The sequence below is a fragment of the Exophiala xenobiotica genome, assembly GCF_000835505.1.
Source record: "Exophiala xenobiotica strain CBS 118157 unplaced genomic scaffold supercont1.7, whole genome shotgun sequence".
NCBI lineage: Eukaryota > Fungi > Ascomycota > Eurotiomycetes > Chaetothyriales > Herpotrichiellaceae > Exophiala > Exophiala xenobiotica.
Genome location: NW_013562488.1, coordinates 2,320,223 through 2,339,240, shown reverse-complemented (window position 1 = coordinate 2,339,240; position 19,018 = coordinate 2,320,223). Strand labels below are relative to the sequence as shown.

The window sequence follows — 19,018 nt, the reverse complement described above, 5'->3', positions numbered from 1 at the left end:
GCAGGACAATTTCCCTAAAGTCTGGAGTTGGCCTTTTCCTGATCGAGTCCGTCGGACAAGGATGCCCCGATTCTCCGCACAAACAATCTACGCTTCCTTACTAGGTACTGACGACGGCATCATAAAAGGTCATGGTATGAGCATTGTTTGTATTTTGTGATATGAGAGACCTTGTATCATTTAGGTCATGCATACATACTCCCCAAAATTTCTGCAGAAGAAGGTTTCCCATGCAATGTCTAGCTAAGTGCAAGAGGTAGTCGGCCGCGCCCAACCGCGTCAATCACATCTTGAGATAACGACCCCTATCACCTTGCAGAGATATGAATTTTGTTGCGCCTCTCATCAGCCGGCCTTCCGCCAGAGGGGTCTTCTCTGTCATGCACAGCAGAGCTTTGGCCATCGAAGTGACCGGTTATGCGTTGTAGGTCGAAGCAGACACGTTTCCACCACGGCCAGTCCAGTTAACGTGGGTGTAGGCGCCGACCTTGTACTTGTCGTTGGCGTATTCGGGCTTGATCTGGAAGGTATGAGCACCGAAGTAATCGCGCTGAGCCTGAAGAAGGTTGGCGGGCAAGTCCTTGGTGCGGTATCCGTCAAAGAAAGCCAAGGCGGTGCTGAAGGCAGGCATGGGAATACCGGCTTGAACAGCATAAGCAATGACGTCTCTCCAGCCTGGCTGAGCAGTGTGGATTGCCTTGTTGAAGAAGTCGTTAAACAACAGGTTCTCGAGATCGGGGTTTTGGCGGTATGCCGAAGTGATGTCCTTCAAGAAAACAGATCGAATGATACAACCACCACGCCACATCAAGGCAATGGATGGCTTGTTGAGTTTCCAGCCGTACTGCTTGGCAGCCTGCATATTCAGTGAGCAATGTATACTCTAAATGGCAAGAGGGCACTCACAGTTTGCATCAGCATGAAGCCCTGTGCGTAAGAGATGATCTTGGACGCGTACAGTCCTTGCTCCAGGTTCTTGAGGAAGGTAGCCTTGTCTCCGGTGAAGTGAGGCTTGGGTCCGTCAAGCAGTTTGGAAGCACGGGTGCGCTCATCCTTGATAGAACTCAAGCAACGAGCAAAGACGGCCTCACCGATGAGCGTCACAGGCATGCCGAGGTCAAGAGCGTTGATGGCAGTCCACTTGCCAGTACCCTTCTGACCAGCAGCGTCCAAGATCTTCTCAACAAGGGGTGTACCGTCATCATCGTTGAAGCGGAGGACATCACGAGTGATCTCGATCAAGAAGGAGTCGAGCACACCATTATTCCACTCGGCAAAGACGTCACCCATCTCCTTGTAGCTCATACCCAGACCACGTTTCATGATATCGTAGGCCTGCGAATGTCAGTGCCTACTCAGCTCGGAATGTGGGCTTCTTCTCTTACCTCGCAGATCAACTGCATGTCACCATACTCGATACCATTGTGGACCATCTTGACGTAGTGGCCGGCACCTTCATCACCAACCCAGTCACAGCAAGGCTCGCCATCGGATTTGGCAGCAATGCTTTGGAAAACGTCCTTGATGTATGGCCAGGCCTCCTCGTTTCCACCGGGCATCAGAGAAGGGCCGTAACGGGCACCCTCCTCACCTCCGGAGACACCAGTACCGACGAATCGAATTCCTTTCTCGGCAAGGTACTGGGTACGACGGTTGCTGTCTGGGTAGTGAGAGTTTCCACCATCAATGATGATGTCACCCTTCTCGATGTGTGGGAGCAGCTTCTCAATGAAGTCGTCGACAGCAGGACCGGCCATGACCAAGAGCATCATACGACGAGGCTTCTTCAGCTTTGCGCAGAATTCTTCGATGGAGTGGGCTCCGACAACCGATTTGCCTGCAGGCCCATTAGCTTGTCCCTCGCACCCAGGACTTCGGCGGCTTACCCTTGGCTTCATTTTCCAAGAAGCGGTCGACTTTGGAGACGGTTCGGTTGAAGGCAACAACGGTGAAGCCGTGATCAGCTGCGTTGAGGATCAAGTTCTGGCCCATGACCGCAAGGCCAATGAGACCGAAATCACCACTGGGTTCGGACTGCGCAGGACCGACCTTGAGGCCGGCCAACCGCGCACTAAAGTCAGCATCATGTTTGTCAATCGAGATATACTTCTAAAGAAATAGGGCAGCAAGCCAGACCTCGAACTCGGTCGAACAGACGCTGGAGAAAAATATCAAATACTGCGGAGGACAGGACAGACTTACACAGGACCAGACATTTTGGCGAGTGAAGTGGACGAAAAGGATATGGAGTTGATTGAGCTTTGCAACAGCGTGAAATTTAGAGTAACAAGTCGAGTCTCTGTCTAATGCACCGAAAAAGACGAGAGGCACGAATGTAGAAGAAGAGGAAGAAAAGCTGCGACACGGGGAACTGAGTGAAATATGCAGTGGTGATTAGAGCATTGGATTACCGCAAAGCAACGCAGCCAACAGTTGCTGAACGACCCCACCAAAAAGCAACAAACGAGTTTGGAGGGGCAGCAGCAGGTGGGCAGTGGCCTGTGGCCGGTGGTCGCCCAAAATTGTGGTCATTATTGGGTCAGTGTCGCCCTATCCCGGCTGACTACGGTAACCGCCTCTTAGTGGGCCTCTCACCAAGAATCTCGACATGTCGGCCACTCATCAGGGCACGCTCGATACCTCAAACGAGCACTCTGTCGTCTTCTTCATACTCGTGATTACGAACTCCTGGCAGGGGCTGCACTTTCAGACCACCGAAGACAAGCACTAGAGCCATGTGCTCCAGGTGTTCGTGAATAACCAGCACCATAGTGACTCAGCAGGCATGGATGTTATGGTAACAATGACGCCGAAGCTCCGCGCACTCCGCTGGGGGCTACCGTGGACCGTGGTAGTCTCTCAGCCAGGCCGAATTCATCCGGCTATCCGTTGTGAGTCCAGATGTGCAACCTGACTGTTTACTGTTTATATCTTTGTCCAATGAGGAAGAGTGCCAACATCCGTCTCGAGCACAGCATCGCAGCCGAGACTGAGCACCAGTGAATATAAGATACCTATATGCAGTGACCGCTGTGTCCCGTTCATCGTTGGATTTGAAAAATTTCTCTGCCAAGGGATGTGATTTAGCAGTGGACTAATCGTGATTAAACCGAGAAGAGACTAGTCTGTATCGGCACACTTTCCTTTACAAAAGGCATAGAATGATCTCGTCTATCAACTCATCAGAAGGCTATGACCATCATCACCTTCCTGATAGACTGATAAGAACCAAACACCACAACTGGGTAGATGCTCATCTGTGCCCCGAATAAACGCTGCGGAGTCGTCTCTCAAAACACGCCGAATCTATCGACCTGAAATCTGGTGCTATCAGCCTCTTCGAGGCATCTGGTACGTGATTGAAACAAGTAATTTCTACCAGACCAAACATTCATTCATCATGTCATATCCTCCGCCTCCAGGTTCAGGTTACAACCCTTCACCGCCCTCGTCACTTCCTGCGCGGCCCCCACCGTCCGCGGTCAGTCCTGCGCCAGTCTTCAAACCGGCCACAAGCACGACGAGTAAACCTGCCTTCACGGCCTTTGCACCACGATCGGTAGCTGCGGCGAACACCTATCGCTCAAGCAGCCCAGCTCAGTACTCGGCCGCTCCCATCACATCATATGCGCCAGCCCCTCAATATCAGCAACAAGCACAATATGACCCTTCGTACCCTGCCTCTCCTCAAATCCGCAACCCTTTCGTCCCTCCCTCCGACAGCTCTTCAGCCCCAGGTGCTTTCCCGCCCGGCTATGACCCGGAGTACGAGGCTCAAGTTCAGCAATGGCAAAGTGCCTACTTGAACAAAGATAGCGGTGGAACATTCACGTCTGTACCAAAACCAGCAGGTGCACAGAACCTACCAACCAAAACCGACACCACTGCCAAAAAAGAAGAGACACCGAAAACTGTCCAGCGTGCAGGAGGAGGGACGACGTGGACTGACTCAACTCTGCTAGAGTGGGATCCTGCGCATTTCCGCATTTTCGTCGGCAATCTTGCTGGTGAGGTTACAGACGAATCGCTGCTCAAAGCCTTCTCTCAATATCCCTCCGTGCAGAAGGCGCGAGTGATTCGTGACAAGAGAACCACAAAATCCAAGGGCTTCGGCTTCGTCAGCTTTGCCGATGGAGATGATTACTTTCGTGCTGCAAGAGACATGAACGGCAAATACGTCGGAAGTCATCCAATCGTGGTGAAGAAAGCCGTTACGGACGTGCGGCCTACGACGCAGAAGCAACACAAGGGCAAGGGGGCGGGCGGACATGGCAAGGTGCAGCATGGTGGAGTGAGCAAGAAGCAGCCCAAGACGAAAGGAGGCTTGAAGGTTTTGGGTTGATGTCAAAAGCCGGGCATGCATCTATGTGCGTGATACACTCTGGTACTCCAGGACAGCCCGACTCATTCGCAGTTGCAGCGGAAATTCGTACGATTACGGCTACATGAACTCCGCGCCGAGGGGCTTCCCTCAGGTCAACTGCTTCCGAGTCTGCACCAGGCGTCGTCCACTTCGTTAGCCGACTACTACGAATACCTGATACAAGCATTGGGAGAGGAGAAGCACGGCATTGTCGATGTCACCGGTCCGAAGGAATGATGCTACAGTGCGGAGAGGCATTTTCCGCTCGGTCGACCAAGGCCATCATCCCATCGAGCAAGATCTGTTCAGCAAATGAACCCACTTGTTTTCGCTCTCTTGTCCTGCACTACACCTTGGTACCGACATATCATACCTTGGAGGATATGTTGGGCGTCCTCCGGTCTCACATCCTCACAGGAGCACTGATGTGACTGATCTGCTGGTGGCAGCCTTTCAACGATGTGGATATTGACTACGACCGTGTGGTGAGGCGAGGACACTCGACACGTTGCACATTTGCTGCAGAGAGGTATGTAGCCATTCCTTGCATCAGGCAGAGATAGCTCGTCAATTGATTTAATATTAAAGCTCACTCATTATCTCCCTTCAGTCTATGATTGACACAACCAGACCTGCGATTGTCGGCCTGATGACGCCATGAATGTGCGACAATGTTCCATGAAAACTTCAATCCTCCCATTTTCTTATGACAACACACTAGTTCCAGCCTTCCAGAGGGGCGCAGTGTAAGCGATGTCTATCAATCGTGACGAAGCTGTCCAGCAATGATGTCTCGGTAGGTACTCCTTGCTGGTGTCATCCACGGCGAGGGTAAATTGCATCGCGCGGTAACCGGATCAAGACAATGAAGGTGCTTGCATTGGTGCATATCTGGGTGAATGTTGTTTAAGAAATTACCTGGAGCCTAGAAACTTGTGCTGGCTCGGCGAGATTTCTGTGCGTCGTGCCCAACGACTTGGCTGAGCCGACACATACGTGAAGGTATGTGCATTCCTAGTTGAGACTCTGAACAACTGTATTCAAGAAATCGAGGGTCATCTCCAGCGTTCGCAAAGTATATCAACCCCCCTCTCACCCAATTTCTTCCCCTTCTGCTCATCCTACCACCCCTTTCTTCCATCCATTGACCAGTTGTGATCCCATCCAAGATGCAGCAGGAGTCTGATATGATATATATACACACCAATCGAGCAAAAACGTTGCCATCTCAGTCATTGCCGCAGCAGGACGGAATCTGGAACAAGCCCAAAGCTGTTCTCAAGCGTTGATGCCTCAATCATATCAACAAATGACCCAGGCGTTACCGCAAATCTGTTCTCAAGAGTCAGACAAAAGCCGCTCTCTCACGAGGCCGCCATCCTACTTATACTCCTTCTCTCCCATACCGCCAGCTTTCTTGTCGCATCCAACAAGTTTGCCTTCTGTCCACTTCATACCCCCCGTGTACTAGCGTGGTCAACGACAGTCCACAGTACACCGGGGCGGGACGCCCATATCTTCTCTGCATTCCAATTGCCATACTCGTCTCAATTGTTGCCTTATTCCGTTTCCTGATCCCATGACCGGGGCTTGGAGTCACAGCCTACTAGTATCTCACACCAGCCATAGCAGACGCATCGTCGGCAGGGAGAAGTGAGTCTGGCGACAATGTGAGTTGAAACCGTTCCACAACCAGAAGTTTACAGCTAATTCCACAGGAACGTGGCTTCTGGCCACGAGTTGATCCTTCATTGACCGTGAACGAATGGTCCTACTCGAAATGGCCGAGAAGGCCGTGCGATGTCGCCGTCCAAACCAGGTCGAGAAACCCAAGACTGAACGACTTCTTGAGGACGACTACTTTCGTGATCCTCCCGAGGATAATGTGCGCTTCGGGTTTCGCCATCTGGAGAAGAGAGCAAGCCAGACTTCGCGTTTCGAATGTCCAAGGCGCATTCCCCAAAGACCCTCGGCTGGCCAAAGTCTTCGAGATGCTCGAAGATCATTTCGAAGGGCAATTTGGTTTTCGGTCGTGAGCGCTTCATGCGCAAGTTTTGGGAGCATACAGTGGGTGAAAAGAGAAGTTCGATTTCCTCGAACGTGAAAAGAGTGGAAAAGGAACTAAACTCGACTTTTTCGCAGTGGACCGTGGCACGATACGTGCGTTGGATGAAGGAGGAGCATGACATTGACTGCCCATAGTAGTCGTGTGCTATTTTTTAATGTGCGACCTGGTATCCCGTTCGAGCGACGAGGATTCCGTCTTCTCGGACTTGCTGTGTTCTCGTTTTCGAGGACGAGTTATGATCCGAATACTGCATATGACTGTGGTGGACATTTGTCGGCTATCTTCACGGTCATTAGACATCCCTATCAGATATCGACCCGATTTTGCTGCACTGGAAGTTCTCAAAATAGCTGCCATGGTCAGTGCTGAGGTCTTTGTGGACAGAATGGTCACAATGGTCACAATGGTCAAACCGAAATATGGCGCCAAGTTCATGCGATCCGGATCGATTCGTACACACATGGCCAGCTTGGTAAAACTGTTTAACGAGGACATGGAGCATACAATTCAAACAAGAAAGATCGACCCTGTGACAATTGCTTCCCCATACTGGCATTACTTCGTGAGTGTCCATCCTTTTGTTGATAGCAATGGGAGAATGTGCAGACTCATTCTGGACACTGTCTTACTCAAGTTTACCGGCATCTGCACCTCGGTAGGAGTCGAAGCCAAAGAACGGGAGGATTGGACAATGTTGTCCTAGCACCGAGATCCAAAAACCTCCCAGCAACAACTCGAAGACCAAAACGGCAACACTCTCCCGGCTCAACTTTCCCTAGCCTCAGCAAGGTCCATTGTCTCAGCTCCCTCAATGGCCTCAGCAAGCTCAGTTTGGCCCGCCAACAAGAAGAGACGTCGGACGTACTCCGTATTCCAAGAAAAAAGAATACGTTGGCTGCTGCAAGGAGGTGGCTTCGCAGAAGAAGCTCGATTACCACGTTCTGGTTGAGCACACCTTTCCGTCTGACCAATATGGGCAGCGACCAATTCCCGCCAGCGGCCATCATTCCAAGACGATGACCAGTTCGCGGAGGGTTACAACATGGTCAATGGCAAACCAGTCGCGATGGGGGAGTACCTGGGCCGAGAGTGGAGCGAGGCCATCGTATGATTCTCCTATATACCATTCTTTCAGTCCACTAATATAGCTTTGACAGAGATCATTGGCCCAGATCAACACAACCGAACAACCAACATACTGCCAAACGCCGCTACGTCCCTGGCAGAAAACCGGCGTCGCCAAACTCAAATACTTACGAACCAGTCGGTGTAAGGGAGGAATCCTTGGTGATGAACAAGGCTTGGGCAAGACCGTGGAAGTACTAAGTGCAATGGTCCACGAGATCTGTTCCGGAGACAGTGTGTACAATGGGTTCAATTTGATCATTACCATCAAAGCCTCAATCCCAGAATGGCTCGAAGCCGTGTCTGGAGAGCCAACGCATGCGGCAGGCAGTACGAGTGTCCTGTGAAACTATGGGCATCCACGAGGATAGGGCCTTATGGATGATTGAGCACTACGCGGAGCGCAACGAGCAGTTTCACGCCAACATCGAGGATAACCAGGCTTTTGGGGGAACTCTTGCGGCGTTTGCAAAAACTCTATGAGAAGTACATAACTGCTCGACGCATTGGCGGTTCCGGAGAAAGTCGAAGGCGTTACTGTACGTGGTGCACTTCAACCTCAAGACCGCCTCCTCATATCAGGACTGCAGGGGCGGCGCGATGGGGGTCTCTTCTCTCGACAACGCCGAGCAGCAGGCACATTTATGACCTGGGCTATACTGACCAGGACCTGGGAGACCGGAGGCTGACACTCACCATCTCCGCCGTGTCTACACTTCGACAAGGTTGGCTACTAGCCTCGAGCCTGCGTTGGAGAAAAGCGAAGTATCAAACATGGGGCAAGAAAGGAATGCCTTTGTCAGAAACGCGTTTCAAACGATGGAGAGGCAGTGGTCCCTGGTCAGACAGTGCGTTGAGATGCAGCAAAGTAGATAGATGATATTATTTTCTGTTCCGACCATGACCGTTTATATCTCACCTCTTACCCAACCGGTCCTCCTCCTGTCCACACGTCCCAACCGTGTGCCTAGCTTCATCTCATCGCCCTTCTTGATGTCAACTTTCCCTTTCATCTTGCCGTCGACGTCCGCACCCGTGCTCTCCGGCTCAGCCGCGACCGCACCTTTTGAAATATCATCAGGGTCCAATTTCGCCACCTCGTTGCCTTTGCCTTGGCCTTGGCCTTCGCCCTCGCCGGCTTCATCTTCGTCATCAGCGTCCTCCTGATCCTCACGTTCACGAACACACTCACCCTCTGCCTCACTCTCGTCCTCCCGCGGCTTGACGACCTTCAATTTGACACCCTCACCCTGAAGCGTCGAATAAACCCTCAACCCGACCACGCACACGGCATTCCACTGCTCCTCAGGCCCGTCGCCTCCGTCGTCGGTCTTGTTGCCGTCGATAATAAGGCCTGGAGGTGGTGACACCGGTATTGGTCCAGGTCTGGATGTGCGGCGTCGGTGGCGAGCTGCTGCTGCTGTCCGGTACCTGCCCCGTCGATGCGAGCATGATGATGAGTCTTCCGAGGACGACGACCCCGGGGACATGTCGATGTCGGTGTTCCAGTCGAACGGCGGGAAGGAGTCGCTGTCAGAGATGTCGTTGTCGTCGCCATCCGGCACAGGGTCGTCATCGCCGTTGGTTTGACGGATGATAATAAAAGTATCCTCGTTGACAGCGCTGTCTTCGCTGGCGCCGGTGCCGATACCGATCATCGCGGCTGTCGTGTCGAGAGTGTCGCTCCGTTGCGGGTATCGGTGGCTTTGACCTTTCGCATCGCCCAGGCTTTCGTTGAGGTTCTGTCTAAGGGCGTTGAAATCAGTGCCTCCATTTGCTTGCTGCGTCGTTAGAGATCCAATGGGAAACGTTTTCGGCTCAGTGGCGCCGTCAACGCCTTCTGCTTGTGTTTCTGAAGTCGAAGGCTTGTCTGCCAGACAAGCCTCTGCCCGAGCGTCCGCGTTACTGTTGTCGGTCTTGTTGGGCTGTGTGGTGCTGCCCTCGATTGACACACTGTCTGGCTGGTTTGCTTTATCCTCCTCATCGGCACGTTTGATCACATCTTCCAACGGCTGGACAACGTCTTCGGCGGATGGCTTTTCGATCGGCTTGTTTGTCCGAACCGACGCAAGACCGGTGACGGGCTCGAGTATCTCGTCCGTCTTATCGGCCATTTTCTCAACGCCAATGTCTTCACCAACGTCAGACTTGATCTTCACAACCTTTGGCTGTTGGCTCTGCTCGAGCCTGGCATCAGGCTCATGGATCTTCGGACTCTCAGACTTCCGGCCGTCAAACAAGACGAGTTGATCAGCATTCTGGCAGTCCACCGTGTTTTGTCTGGTAGGTAGTTGCTGCGAACCGTTCGCCTCCTGCACGTTTGCGTTGGCTTTCTGCTTCCTCTCCTTTCTGCGCTTATTCCTCGCTTGGATTTCTTTGTCTCTCTTGTGTCTCTCCTTCGCCCTTTTCCAATCCTTCTCCGCCTGCGCCTTCAGTTTTGCCTTCAACTTCTCCCTATCTTTCGCCCTCTGCGCTTTCTGCCGCTTTCTCCTGTCTTGCTTCTCTGCCTCAGTCTCCACATGCACACCCTTCGCATGCGCCAGGTCATACGACAAGCCCATTTGTATAAGCTTCTCCCGTCTGGTGGCCGCATACACCGGCAGCACATCCTCCAAATGGTCCTTGTCCGCATGTCTCGTAGCCGTAATCCTCATTAGCACCGAATACGTGCCCTTCTCGAGCTCGATATCCGTGCTCACCGACCTGGCCATGGCGTAATTCCCATTCGACCTCACAATGTAATCGTTTTCATCTTCCTTCTCGTCCGATTCGAGCCGAAAATGCAGGTCGAACCCGTACCCGCCCTCCAATCCGCTGAAATACGTATCGTCCAGCTGCGCCAGCACAATGACCACGGGCGCTTTCTCTTCCAGGACCAGACTAAACTTCGTGCTGTGGTACTCGGCGCTCCAGCTCACACTGAGACTGGTCCAGCACTGCGTAACGTGCCATTCCGAGCCAAAGATCCGCGTCCGGTCGAAGTGCTGGTACTTCTTCAGCAGATCGTCATAACTGATCCAGAACACGCCGTCATTTCCGAATTTGTGATCCAGCAAAGCCATCCACTCGGCGTTCCACTCGGAGCTGCCGTCGCTCCATTTGCCCGTCCATTCCTTCTTCCCCCACGGATTGCGCAATTTGAGGAGCCGCTGGCCATTGACTTCCCTCGCGTCCATGATACTATATGCATGGCCCTCGGAGATGCCCTCGCGCTCACGAGATACCACGCTCGTGTCCAGCCAGTTTGAGTAAAACCCCGTCGCGCAGCCAAAGAGGAATTGCTTCCCGACTTGCATGAGCTCATCCCGCCAGAAGGCATCCCGGTCCAGGATGTCGGTGCTATAGATCTCGGTCGTCACGCCTCCTGTCAGATCTTCGATGGCCTCGCCGGTGAATCCGCCGTCTATGCTCTCGAAGTCGCCATGGGCCTTGGCGTATGCTTTCTCAAGCAGGGGGAGCCACGTCTCGTTCTCGTCGCTGCATTGCGCGAAATACAGGGCCCGCGAGCCGGCCTGGTGAGTTTTCCGATACTCTTCGGCGCTGTCGACACGGTTAATATCGTCCCACACGTCGCGTTCCTCGTGCGCTTCGTCGTAGTCGGGCGCGCGCAGGTAGAGTTTATCGTCGATGATGGTGTGTTGCCATTCGCCGTCTAAGTGCGCGTTAGCCACAAAATGTCCCAGACGACGTTGAGGGAACGGAAAGAAGCAAGTCGTACCTCGAAAGAAGACAAAGCCATAAACGCCAACTTGCAGGTCATGTTTGACACAGACTTTGTCGATCAGTCCTTCCATATTCCCCAGACCGCAGAGGGCAGCCATGAGATAGCAATCTCCGTCTCGACCCTGGCGTACATCGCCCGCCGTAGGGCCGTTGATGTAGAATTGCGGCTTCTCGAAGATATCCTAAACAAAGTCAGCGAGCATCCACAGCGAACGTTTAGCAGTGACACATGCCGTGACTCTCTTCACGCCCTTTGGCTTCATCGAATCGCCTGGAGCGTATAAGCCATCGAGGCAGTTTCTCTGACCAGACTTCAGGTCCCATTCAATGTCGAAATGAGTGTCCCGGTACTTTTGGTTCAATCGTCTGCATTCCTTGGTAATTCGGTTGACATCTCGCTCACATTCCGCCCGGGCTTCCTCGTACGACTTGGCCGCTCGTTGACCGGAGACAGTGCCGTGCGGAGTTTTGGCAGCCTTTTTGCGAGCGTATGGGTTGTCCGGTAAAACGGTGAACACTTTGCCAGGGTACTTTGTGTTGAGCTTGTCCCAGAACTGGCGGACGGTCTCCTGGGGTGTCTGCCGTCGTGTCTTGCGACGAGGCTTCGCTGGCGGCTGCATGGACATGTCGGGTGGAGGAGGGCCGTAATAGCGACCGCCGCCGATGTCCCTGCGGTCGTCCATGAGATACTGGTGCAGAACAGTCGGTCTACAACTCAGCGCTCACAGCCTGATGCGGATCTTGAAGTTGTGCGTGAAGAGGAATCGAATACTGCAGCCTCCTCGCTCTCATCTGTGATCGAATGAGACACTACCAGCTACTCGAAGATTCTTCACCGGCACAACGAGCAGGTCGGTGAAGACACAAAACGAAAGCAAGTTGAGATGGGAAGTGAACCAGGCTGATGAAGCGAGTTCAAACCACGAAAGGCCGGGGTATGCATGTTGCGTAGTAGTAGGCTACAGTTGAGCCACAGGTTCTAGCCGGTGTAGCCTGTCTGGACGAATGAAGCCAGACCAGCTACCTTTGCGTCCAATGACACTAGGATCCTGGCTGGTAAGACAACGAATCAAAAAGTGGTGTGTTGTCTGGCGTGAGATGATTTGCGGCTGAGTACGACTTGCAGGGCTGGGCTGGGACTTTTGATCCCCCTGAGAGAAGTTCCAAGAGTCGTCTGAGTTACAGAACGAATCCTGCCTGGCTGCACATGGCTGAATGAGTCTTAGATAAGGAGAGCAAGGGCAAGGAAAGGTAAGTCAAATTCCGCTTTGCGAAACTCGATCCTTATTTTCGTTCGTCAGATGTAGAAAGACCGAGGAGATTGAGAGTCTCGGGCTTCTGCTGCATCTGCCCACTATGTGGCGCTTTTAGGCGAACCGTCTTCGCAATTCGATGTTCCCCACAAAGGCCGCAGCTGGTGACACGGCGAGACGGGTGGGTGTTGCAAGCCAACTAGAGAACCATAAAGCACTCAATATATATCTTTCATCTCCATATATAGATATAAAATTGACCCAAACTCGGCCAAAGGACGACAAGTCGACTTGATAGCAAGATTTGCGGGATATTCGTGAAAATTGGATGAACCAAATATGGCATAATCATACCCAGGGTCCAGCAGCGAATTCGCAGAGCAACAGCCATGGTTTGTTGGAAAGCACGGTCAACCTAGAAACCTTTCTTCTCGAGGCCTTCGTGGCTGGAGACATCCTCGTCCGGAACGATGACCAAATTATCCGAACGGTAAGGATCGACCTTGACTTGCCTGAATTTGCGAGCAGAGACCTTGTTTTCGAACAACACGTCCAGTTCAGCGTAGGTGAGACCCTGCCGAAATGTTAGCCAAGCGCAATTTGCCGTTCAGATATTCCATGACATACCTTTGGTTCCGGGAGGCGGAAATATGTCCAAATCAAACCAAGCAAGTTGAGGCCAGCCCAGAAGAAGCAGGTCTTTCCACGCCAACCCCATGCGGTGGGATTCATCATGCGAGGTTGAAGGGTACCAACCACAATACCCATAATGTTGTACACGTTCCGAGATAAGACGACGGTCTTGATTCGAAGGCGGGTGGATGGGAGTTCGGCCACGAGGGAGTAGCAGACCGGACCGACGGTGAAATCGTAGACGAAGGTCAAGATCAGGATCAAAGCGCCAGACGCCCAACCGATCGAGGTGGACAAGACTGGAACACCCAGGCCACCAATGATGATCAACACGATAAACATGCCAACCTGACCCCAGATGTACAACGTGCGTCGACCGAAGTGTGGCATCAAGAACCAGGACAGAACGGTGCCGCAAAAGCCCATGGCGCTCTGGCCGACACCGAGGGAGTAGGCGTCAGTTGGAGCGAGACCAGCTTGTTCCATGAAATAGGTACCCCAGCCGATCATGGGAGAGCCAGATGTCTGCTGAATGAGCCAAGTGATGCAAGTCACCTCGGTTCGGCGAAGATCGACTCCCTTGAAGCAGTGGAGGTAAGTTGTGCCCGAAGTTTGCTGGATTTCCAGCTCATTGGTGTGAATCATCATCGCCAGAGTGTCTTCGACGTTAAATTCGGTGTTCTTCTTGGATGTAAGCCTCAGCAACGCTCTGCGAGCCTCGTCCAGCTTGCCATGGCGCACCAGCCACCAAGGCGACTCAGGCGCAAGGAATGCAGTGAGTGCAATAGGAAGTGGCCTGTTGCAGTCAGTGGCTGGTCCGACACATTGAGTCATGATGCCTCTTACCAGATCCATTGAATCGCGTAAGGAACCCGATATGCCCATTGGCTGTCGTTGCTGACGAAGCCTTTCAAGATGCCTGCAGCAAGTAGCTGACCGATGACCCAACAGAGGTTGACATAGGTCGTCAGATATGGTCGAAGCGGCACCGGAGTGACCTCGGCAGCATATGTAGTTGTAAGGGTTTGACTAGTCTCGTGTCAGTACATGCAGGGAGGAGTAACGGAGGACTGCTAACTCACAAAACACCCCATGGAAGACCAGAGAGCACGTAACCGGCCAGCAACATGTGAATGTTGACGGCAAAGAAGGTAATGAAGATGCAGCCTGTGATGAACAGCAACGCCCCAATCATTGTCCAGCGATAACCGATTCTCTCGGAGACTATGCCGTTGATGAAGAGACCGATAATTTGAGCGGCGGCGGTGCCATTCGAGAGAGCAGACTGCCAGGTGGCCGACAGCTGATATGTTGGTAATCCGTCCTTAAGGCCGGCATAGCTGCCGTACTTTCTGTTGAAAGCAGGATTGCCAAAGAAGTTGCCAAGTAGGTAGGTATCGTAGCCTTCCATGATGACGGCCAGGGAAAGGCAAAAGGAGAACAATATGGCCTTAGGATACAGGCGGCATCCTTCACGGAAACCCATCTTGTGCTCGAGATTGGCAGCATTCCTTGCGTCTGCCGTGAGCTCAGCCAGGTTGGGAACGGCCACGGACATCTTGCGAAGGGTGTCATCCTTTTGGTTGAAGACGGCCTCTGCTTGTGTGACTCCAGCAACGTCTGCTGGGACAATGGACGACCTTCGTCGGGTAGTGTCATAGGTGGGCGCTCCCATATTGTCCGCATAATGGGAGACGCTCATATGGCGACCGGTACGGCCGGGGCCGCCTTCTTCGTCGTGGGCGTAGCTCATGGTGTGTATGTTGATGCAGTGCCTCTCGAAGCAAGTTGAGGAGCAGACACACTACCAAAGGATCTCAGAATGTCGAGACGGCACTCTGCAAAAGACTCGAGAATGAGTTCACGATCAGAAGGGTTTGACTCTGGGGATACGAAGGTGAATATATACAATCGCTCCTGCGGAGTCGAGCTACCACTCCAGCCCTGCTCCCACTGATATGACGCAGCGGGCTGGACACAAGAAAGGGTAGCTGTCAAACCGTATAGGTTATTCGGGCCTATCCAGACTGCCCAAAGCTGTGTAGCGTCTCCTAGGGTGGCCAGGGTATAGCTCCAATAACCTGGGCAAGGCCGTCCTAGGGTATCTTTTCAACAGAGCTGAAGTCATGAGGCAGCCAGAATCGGTCAGATTCAATCGTGTTTGGACGACCCGCCAAGGTGAGGTCGGCTATTCGGACTGTAACAACGTCGCACAGCTCCATCTGTTGCCAAACTTTGGGTAAGAAAAAAGTGCAAGAAGCTTGGGCAAGGGCCATACGAAAGGAAGCAAAAGCAGCCGAAGCTTGAGGAGACGAGCATTGCGGTTGGATGGAAAGACTCTCGGCGAATGCCAGCGGACCATGATGGGACTGTGGTCGGGGGACATTGGTGGAGGCAGCCGATGAGAGCCTCGCTTGTCCTGCAGAAGCTTTTCCTCTTCCGGGGCGCCACGAAGCTGGAGATGGAGTGCAAAAGGCGAGTTTTGGCGAGCAGATGTTTCCACACGCTGGAACTTCGTCTGCTGATCCCCGTCTCCCAACTCTCCCATGTCTCCCACCCCGCACTTGTAGCATCCCCCGGCTTCTCTGGCGTGGGTCTGGCATGCTTCGAGCCCAGATCTGCTCCACTTGAATTTGACCGAGCGCTGAATTGTGTACAGACTCGAGCAGGTCGCTGGCGGCCGTTGAAATTGCAATTGGGTCATGATGGCCCCCTTGAATACGATCAAGCGTCATCAGTCGATCCACTAGGGGGTTTCAGGCCTTCGTTCTGAAAGTCAACGTTGAATTCGATCGCCCTTGCTGGGTGCAGAATATTTGCCTCCAGAATGCTACGAGTAGTATCAGTGCTTGCGACACTGCTCATAGAGGGGTCTAGCACGGAGAAACTGTCCAGATTGCGATATTGTCTATGTGCATCTCGCTTTCATAATGGGGAGAGGCCACGGTGAAATAAGGCTCGTAGCGATGGTCGAGCTTAGACCTTGGCTCCATTTGATAGCATGTTCAGCTCTGGTGGCCGCCATGCTCAGCCTTGGGCAGACTCGTTGGAAGACCGGTTTTTCGCGTGAATGCATCGAGATCACTCTATGCTGCACCAGGGCCAACGTCATCTCCTACCAGTAACTGGTATACGCAGAATACCCGCCTATTAGCATCCGGCGACCTCGCTTCACACAATTCTTCGGATCCTCACCGGCGATCTGCTTGAAGAAAGATGGTGTGGTGAAGACATTCACAGAAGCCAAGCTTGGCTGATCGTGTTTGTTGCGTCTGTGGCGCACAACAGGAGGTTAGCTGGTCGCATGACACGGAGGCAAAGAGGAAAGTGGGCAACACCAGGTTATGTCTGGTCATGTTACTGAATCCATCGTTGAAGAACCAGAGTGGTGATGTAAATGACACGTCGAGCACCAGGGCCACTGATTGATGAGCGAATTCAGATCTTGTTGACTTGGTACGGAAGGTACAAGCTGATTACTTCGCGGGACGTCTTTCGGACCACCCTCCTTACACCGAGGAAGGAGATAGAGGTTTCATCCTGATAGCGTCTATTCGGAGACATTATCCATCTGATCATCCGCTGCAAGCCTGCAGCTTGCCGGGAATGGACTCAAGTCACCAAGTCTCGCCCTTTAGCATACGAACAACCATGCATGATGCGAGGAATGCAGGAAAGGAATGGTACCTGGGCGTGATGGGACTGTGCACTATACCGAGGACAAGAATAGAGGAGATCGATACAGCCATTACCAGGTAGTGACGGACGGGCGAAGATGAGGAGCACCTCAGGCAATGGTGCCTCAGGAGCACGTGAGGAGTGACTGGAAAGAAGCACCAACATTAATGCGGCCGAGAGTACCGCCGAGAGTAAGGCCGAGTTATCTGGCGGGTCTCCATTGACACCAGGCTCGCAGGTGATCTACCACAAGGAAAAGAGTAAGCACTGATCTTGTCTCGCACTGTTTCGCATTGCGGTGTTCTGGTAGCATTGCTGGATCTTGGTGGCGGCCTAAGGGCCATGTCGGCAAGCCAGCCTCACCTTGATCCGTTCTTCCTTCGCTCAATCTAGCATTTGATCTATTGCTCGCTTCAATCGTACATGGCTCCTTCAGGGCATGCCACAGCTCTCCTTCACGTAGCAGTCGTTAGAGTCTGTGCAGAGTGCATGGTTCTAGCGTCGTTCCATGCAGCTTTCTGTGGAAATCTTGTTCCACAGTAGGTGTCGCCAGGGAACTGTCAGACAGCAGCAATACCCTGATGAAAGTCGACTTCAGGGGAGATGGAGAGTTTCATTCCTCATCAAAATTCAAGTGATCACACGGGTTGGCCATTGACGTCCAGCTTCGACATCGCATCTTCTGCCGTCTTGCCAACCTCGACCTGTTCCTTTCCCTTGCCTTCCACCGTACCATCTGGATTGGCCTTGACATTTCCTGCACCAGGGTACCTTGAACCCTTGTCCTTTGGTTGCTTCTTCTTCTTAGCAGGTTCTGCGGGAGGATAGGCCTTCTTCTCTATGTCCTGCCACTCTGGAGACGCCTGGTACTCTGCTTGGATGGGTGCCAACAAGTCGACCAAAGCCGCAGATGCGCCTGCCTTGAGCAACTGTGGCGTCAGCCTATCAGCCTTGTAATCGTCCTTCAACGTATCGATGTCGTGGTAGACAAGAGGCTCTCCCTCTCCCTCTCTTCTTTCGCATACAAAGCGGCCCTTGTGCTCTGGGTCCTGCAAGGCGCTGAAAGGCAGCAGAACATATTCGACAAAAGAGATGATGCCGTTGCCCTCGACTTCACGGGCTGCGGCGTAAGCTTTGCGCAGCTTCTTCTTGACGTTCTCAGCGCTGTCAAGGACGTCGATCTTGGAATCAGGGTCCGAAGCAGACATCTTGCCGCCGGCGAGACCAGGAACCATAGGGTTCATGAGATGAGCTCTTTCTTTGTAGCCAATTTTGGGCAGCGTCTCCTGAGCAAGAGCAAAGATCTTACGCTGGTCCACTCCTCCGAATTGGGCATCCACTTTCAGATGTTCTTCGTCGAGGGCCTGCATGAGCGGGTAGATCAAGCCAGACAGAGGGGCATTGTCGACTTGCTTGACCACTTCTGCACCGGCCTTTTTCGCGTCATGCTCGGTAACCACACTACTCAACCGGAAAATGTCCATGGTGTAGTCGGCACTCAATTGGTAGGATGAACCTAGAACAAACTCCAACTTTTCCAAGCTGACTCCCACAGCTCTGAGAAGAGCTTGGATGACGAACTTGTAATACTCGGCACGATATTTTACCAGCTCAATCGGCGCCTTGAGGTTGTCAAGGAAGCCGTGAATATCAGCCAGAAGAATCTTGACGTGACATCCTGCTCGCAGAAAGTGTGCAATCTTCATCATCGGGACAAAGTAACCGCAGTGAGGCCTGCCTGTCGTGGCAGATCCCCAGTAGAGGACCAGCGGTCGCTTCTGTTTGATTACCACATCTTCCAGGATATCCTTGTGTAGCACCTCTTGTAGTTGGTCTGTTATCAGAGCGAGCTTCTCTTCTGGCGACAATTCTCGGCCCGCCATGGTGGGCGAGATCAAAATTTGGAAGGGTCGTCCGTCAAACGTGCGATAGAAGGCGCAGGCAGTGTACTCGAGTAAAGTGATTCCAGTTGAGCAGCAGCTCAGATCCTCGTCGCGAGGTTTTAAGATGCAAGTCCCTTGGCGAGGGTCTGGTCCGAAGGGGGTTTCACTTTGTCGAATTGTCGAATTGTCGAATTATTGAATATGAGTCAATGCAGGCTCTCCAAAAATTTGGCCTGGCTGAGGCTCACTAGGCACTCCGAGTCCACCATAGGCGGTGAAATCGGTGAATCGC

At 52.7% G+C, this 19,018-nt stretch overlaps 7 protein-coding genes across 8 annotated transcripts; 3 read left to right on the top strand and 4 right to left on the bottom strand.

The window, feature by feature from the left end:
• Positions 1-122: 122 nt before the first annotated feature.
• Positions 123-2,439, bottom strand: PV05_11552 (6-phosphogluconate dehydrogenase, decarboxylating 1). The gene is made up of 5 exons (XM_013455049.1): positions 2,203-2,439; positions 1,887-2,023; positions 1,386-1,837; positions 907-1,335; positions 123-856 (listed from the first exon to the last, which is right to left on the bottom strand). Exons 1-5 carry the CDS (start codon positions 2,214-2,216, stop codon positions 416-418), a joined length of 1,473 nt encoding a protein of 490 aa, XP_013310503.1. The 5' UTR covers positions 2,217-2,439; the 3' UTR covers positions 123-415.
• A 961-nt stretch (positions 2,440-3,400) lies between these two features.
• On the top strand, positions 3,401-4,342 carry PV05_11551 (uncharacterized protein; the record flags this gene model as incomplete). The annotated part of the gene is made up of 1 exon (XM_013455048.1): positions 3,401-4,342. The coding sequence occupies one exon, from the start codon at positions 3,401-3,403 to the stop codon at positions 4,340-4,342; it is 942 nt and encodes a 313-aa protein (XP_013310502.1).
• A 2,243-nt stretch (positions 4,343-6,585) lies between these two features.
• PV05_11550 (uncharacterized protein) lies at positions 6,586-7,134 on the top strand (the record flags this gene model as incomplete). Its single annotated transcript, XM_013455047.1, has 1 exon — positions 6,586-7,134. One exon carries the CDS (start codon positions 6,586-6,588, stop codon positions 7,132-7,134), a length of 549 nt encoding a protein of 182 aa, XP_013310501.1.
• Positions 7,135-7,473: 339 nt separating this feature from the next.
• On the top strand, positions 7,474-7,903 carry PV05_11549 (uncharacterized protein; the record flags this gene model as incomplete). The annotated part of the gene is made up of 2 exons (XM_013455046.1): positions 7,474-7,536; positions 7,589-7,903. The coding sequence occupies 2 exons, from the start codon at positions 7,474-7,476 to the stop codon at positions 7,901-7,903; spliced, it is 378 nt and encodes a 125-aa protein (XP_013310500.1).
• Positions 7,904-8,430: 527 nt separating this feature from the next.
• Positions 8,431-12,572, bottom strand: PV05_11548 (the record flags this gene model as incomplete). 2 transcript variants are annotated; one of them, XM_013455044.1, is made up of 4 exons in its annotated part: positions 8,431-8,694; positions 8,749-11,208; positions 11,275-11,461; positions 11,513-11,962. In XM_013455044.1, 4 exons carry the CDS (start codon positions 11,960-11,962, stop codon positions 8,465-8,467), a joined length of 3,327 nt encoding a protein of 1,108 aa, XP_013310498.1. In that variant the 3' UTR covers positions 8,431-8,464. The 2 variants fall into 2 exon arrangements, with proteins under 2 accessions (XP_013310498.1, XP_013310499.1); XM_013455045.1 differs by having other exon boundaries at positions 8,431-11,208; positions 11,513-12,572.
• A 153-nt stretch (positions 12,573-12,725) lies between these two features.
• Positions 12,726-15,190, bottom strand: PV05_11547 (uncharacterized protein). The gene is made up of 4 exons (XM_013455043.1): positions 14,248-15,190; positions 14,012-14,194; positions 13,160-13,961; positions 12,726-13,106 (listed from the first exon to the last, which is right to left on the bottom strand). Exons 1-4 carry the CDS (start codon positions 14,916-14,918, stop codon positions 12,948-12,950), a joined length of 1,815 nt encoding a protein of 604 aa, XP_013310497.1. The 5' UTR covers positions 14,919-15,190; the 3' UTR covers positions 12,726-12,947.
• Positions 15,191-17,068: 1,878 nt separating this feature from the next.
• PV05_11546 (tyrosine-tRNA ligase) lies at positions 17,069-18,924 on the bottom strand. Its single transcript, XM_013455042.1, has one exon. It carries the CDS (start codon positions 18,724-18,726, stop codon positions 17,482-17,484), a length of 1,245 nt encoding a protein of 414 aa, XP_013310496.1. The 5' UTR covers positions 18,727-18,924; the 3' UTR covers positions 17,069-17,481.
• Positions 18,925-19,018: the final 94 nt, after the last annotated feature.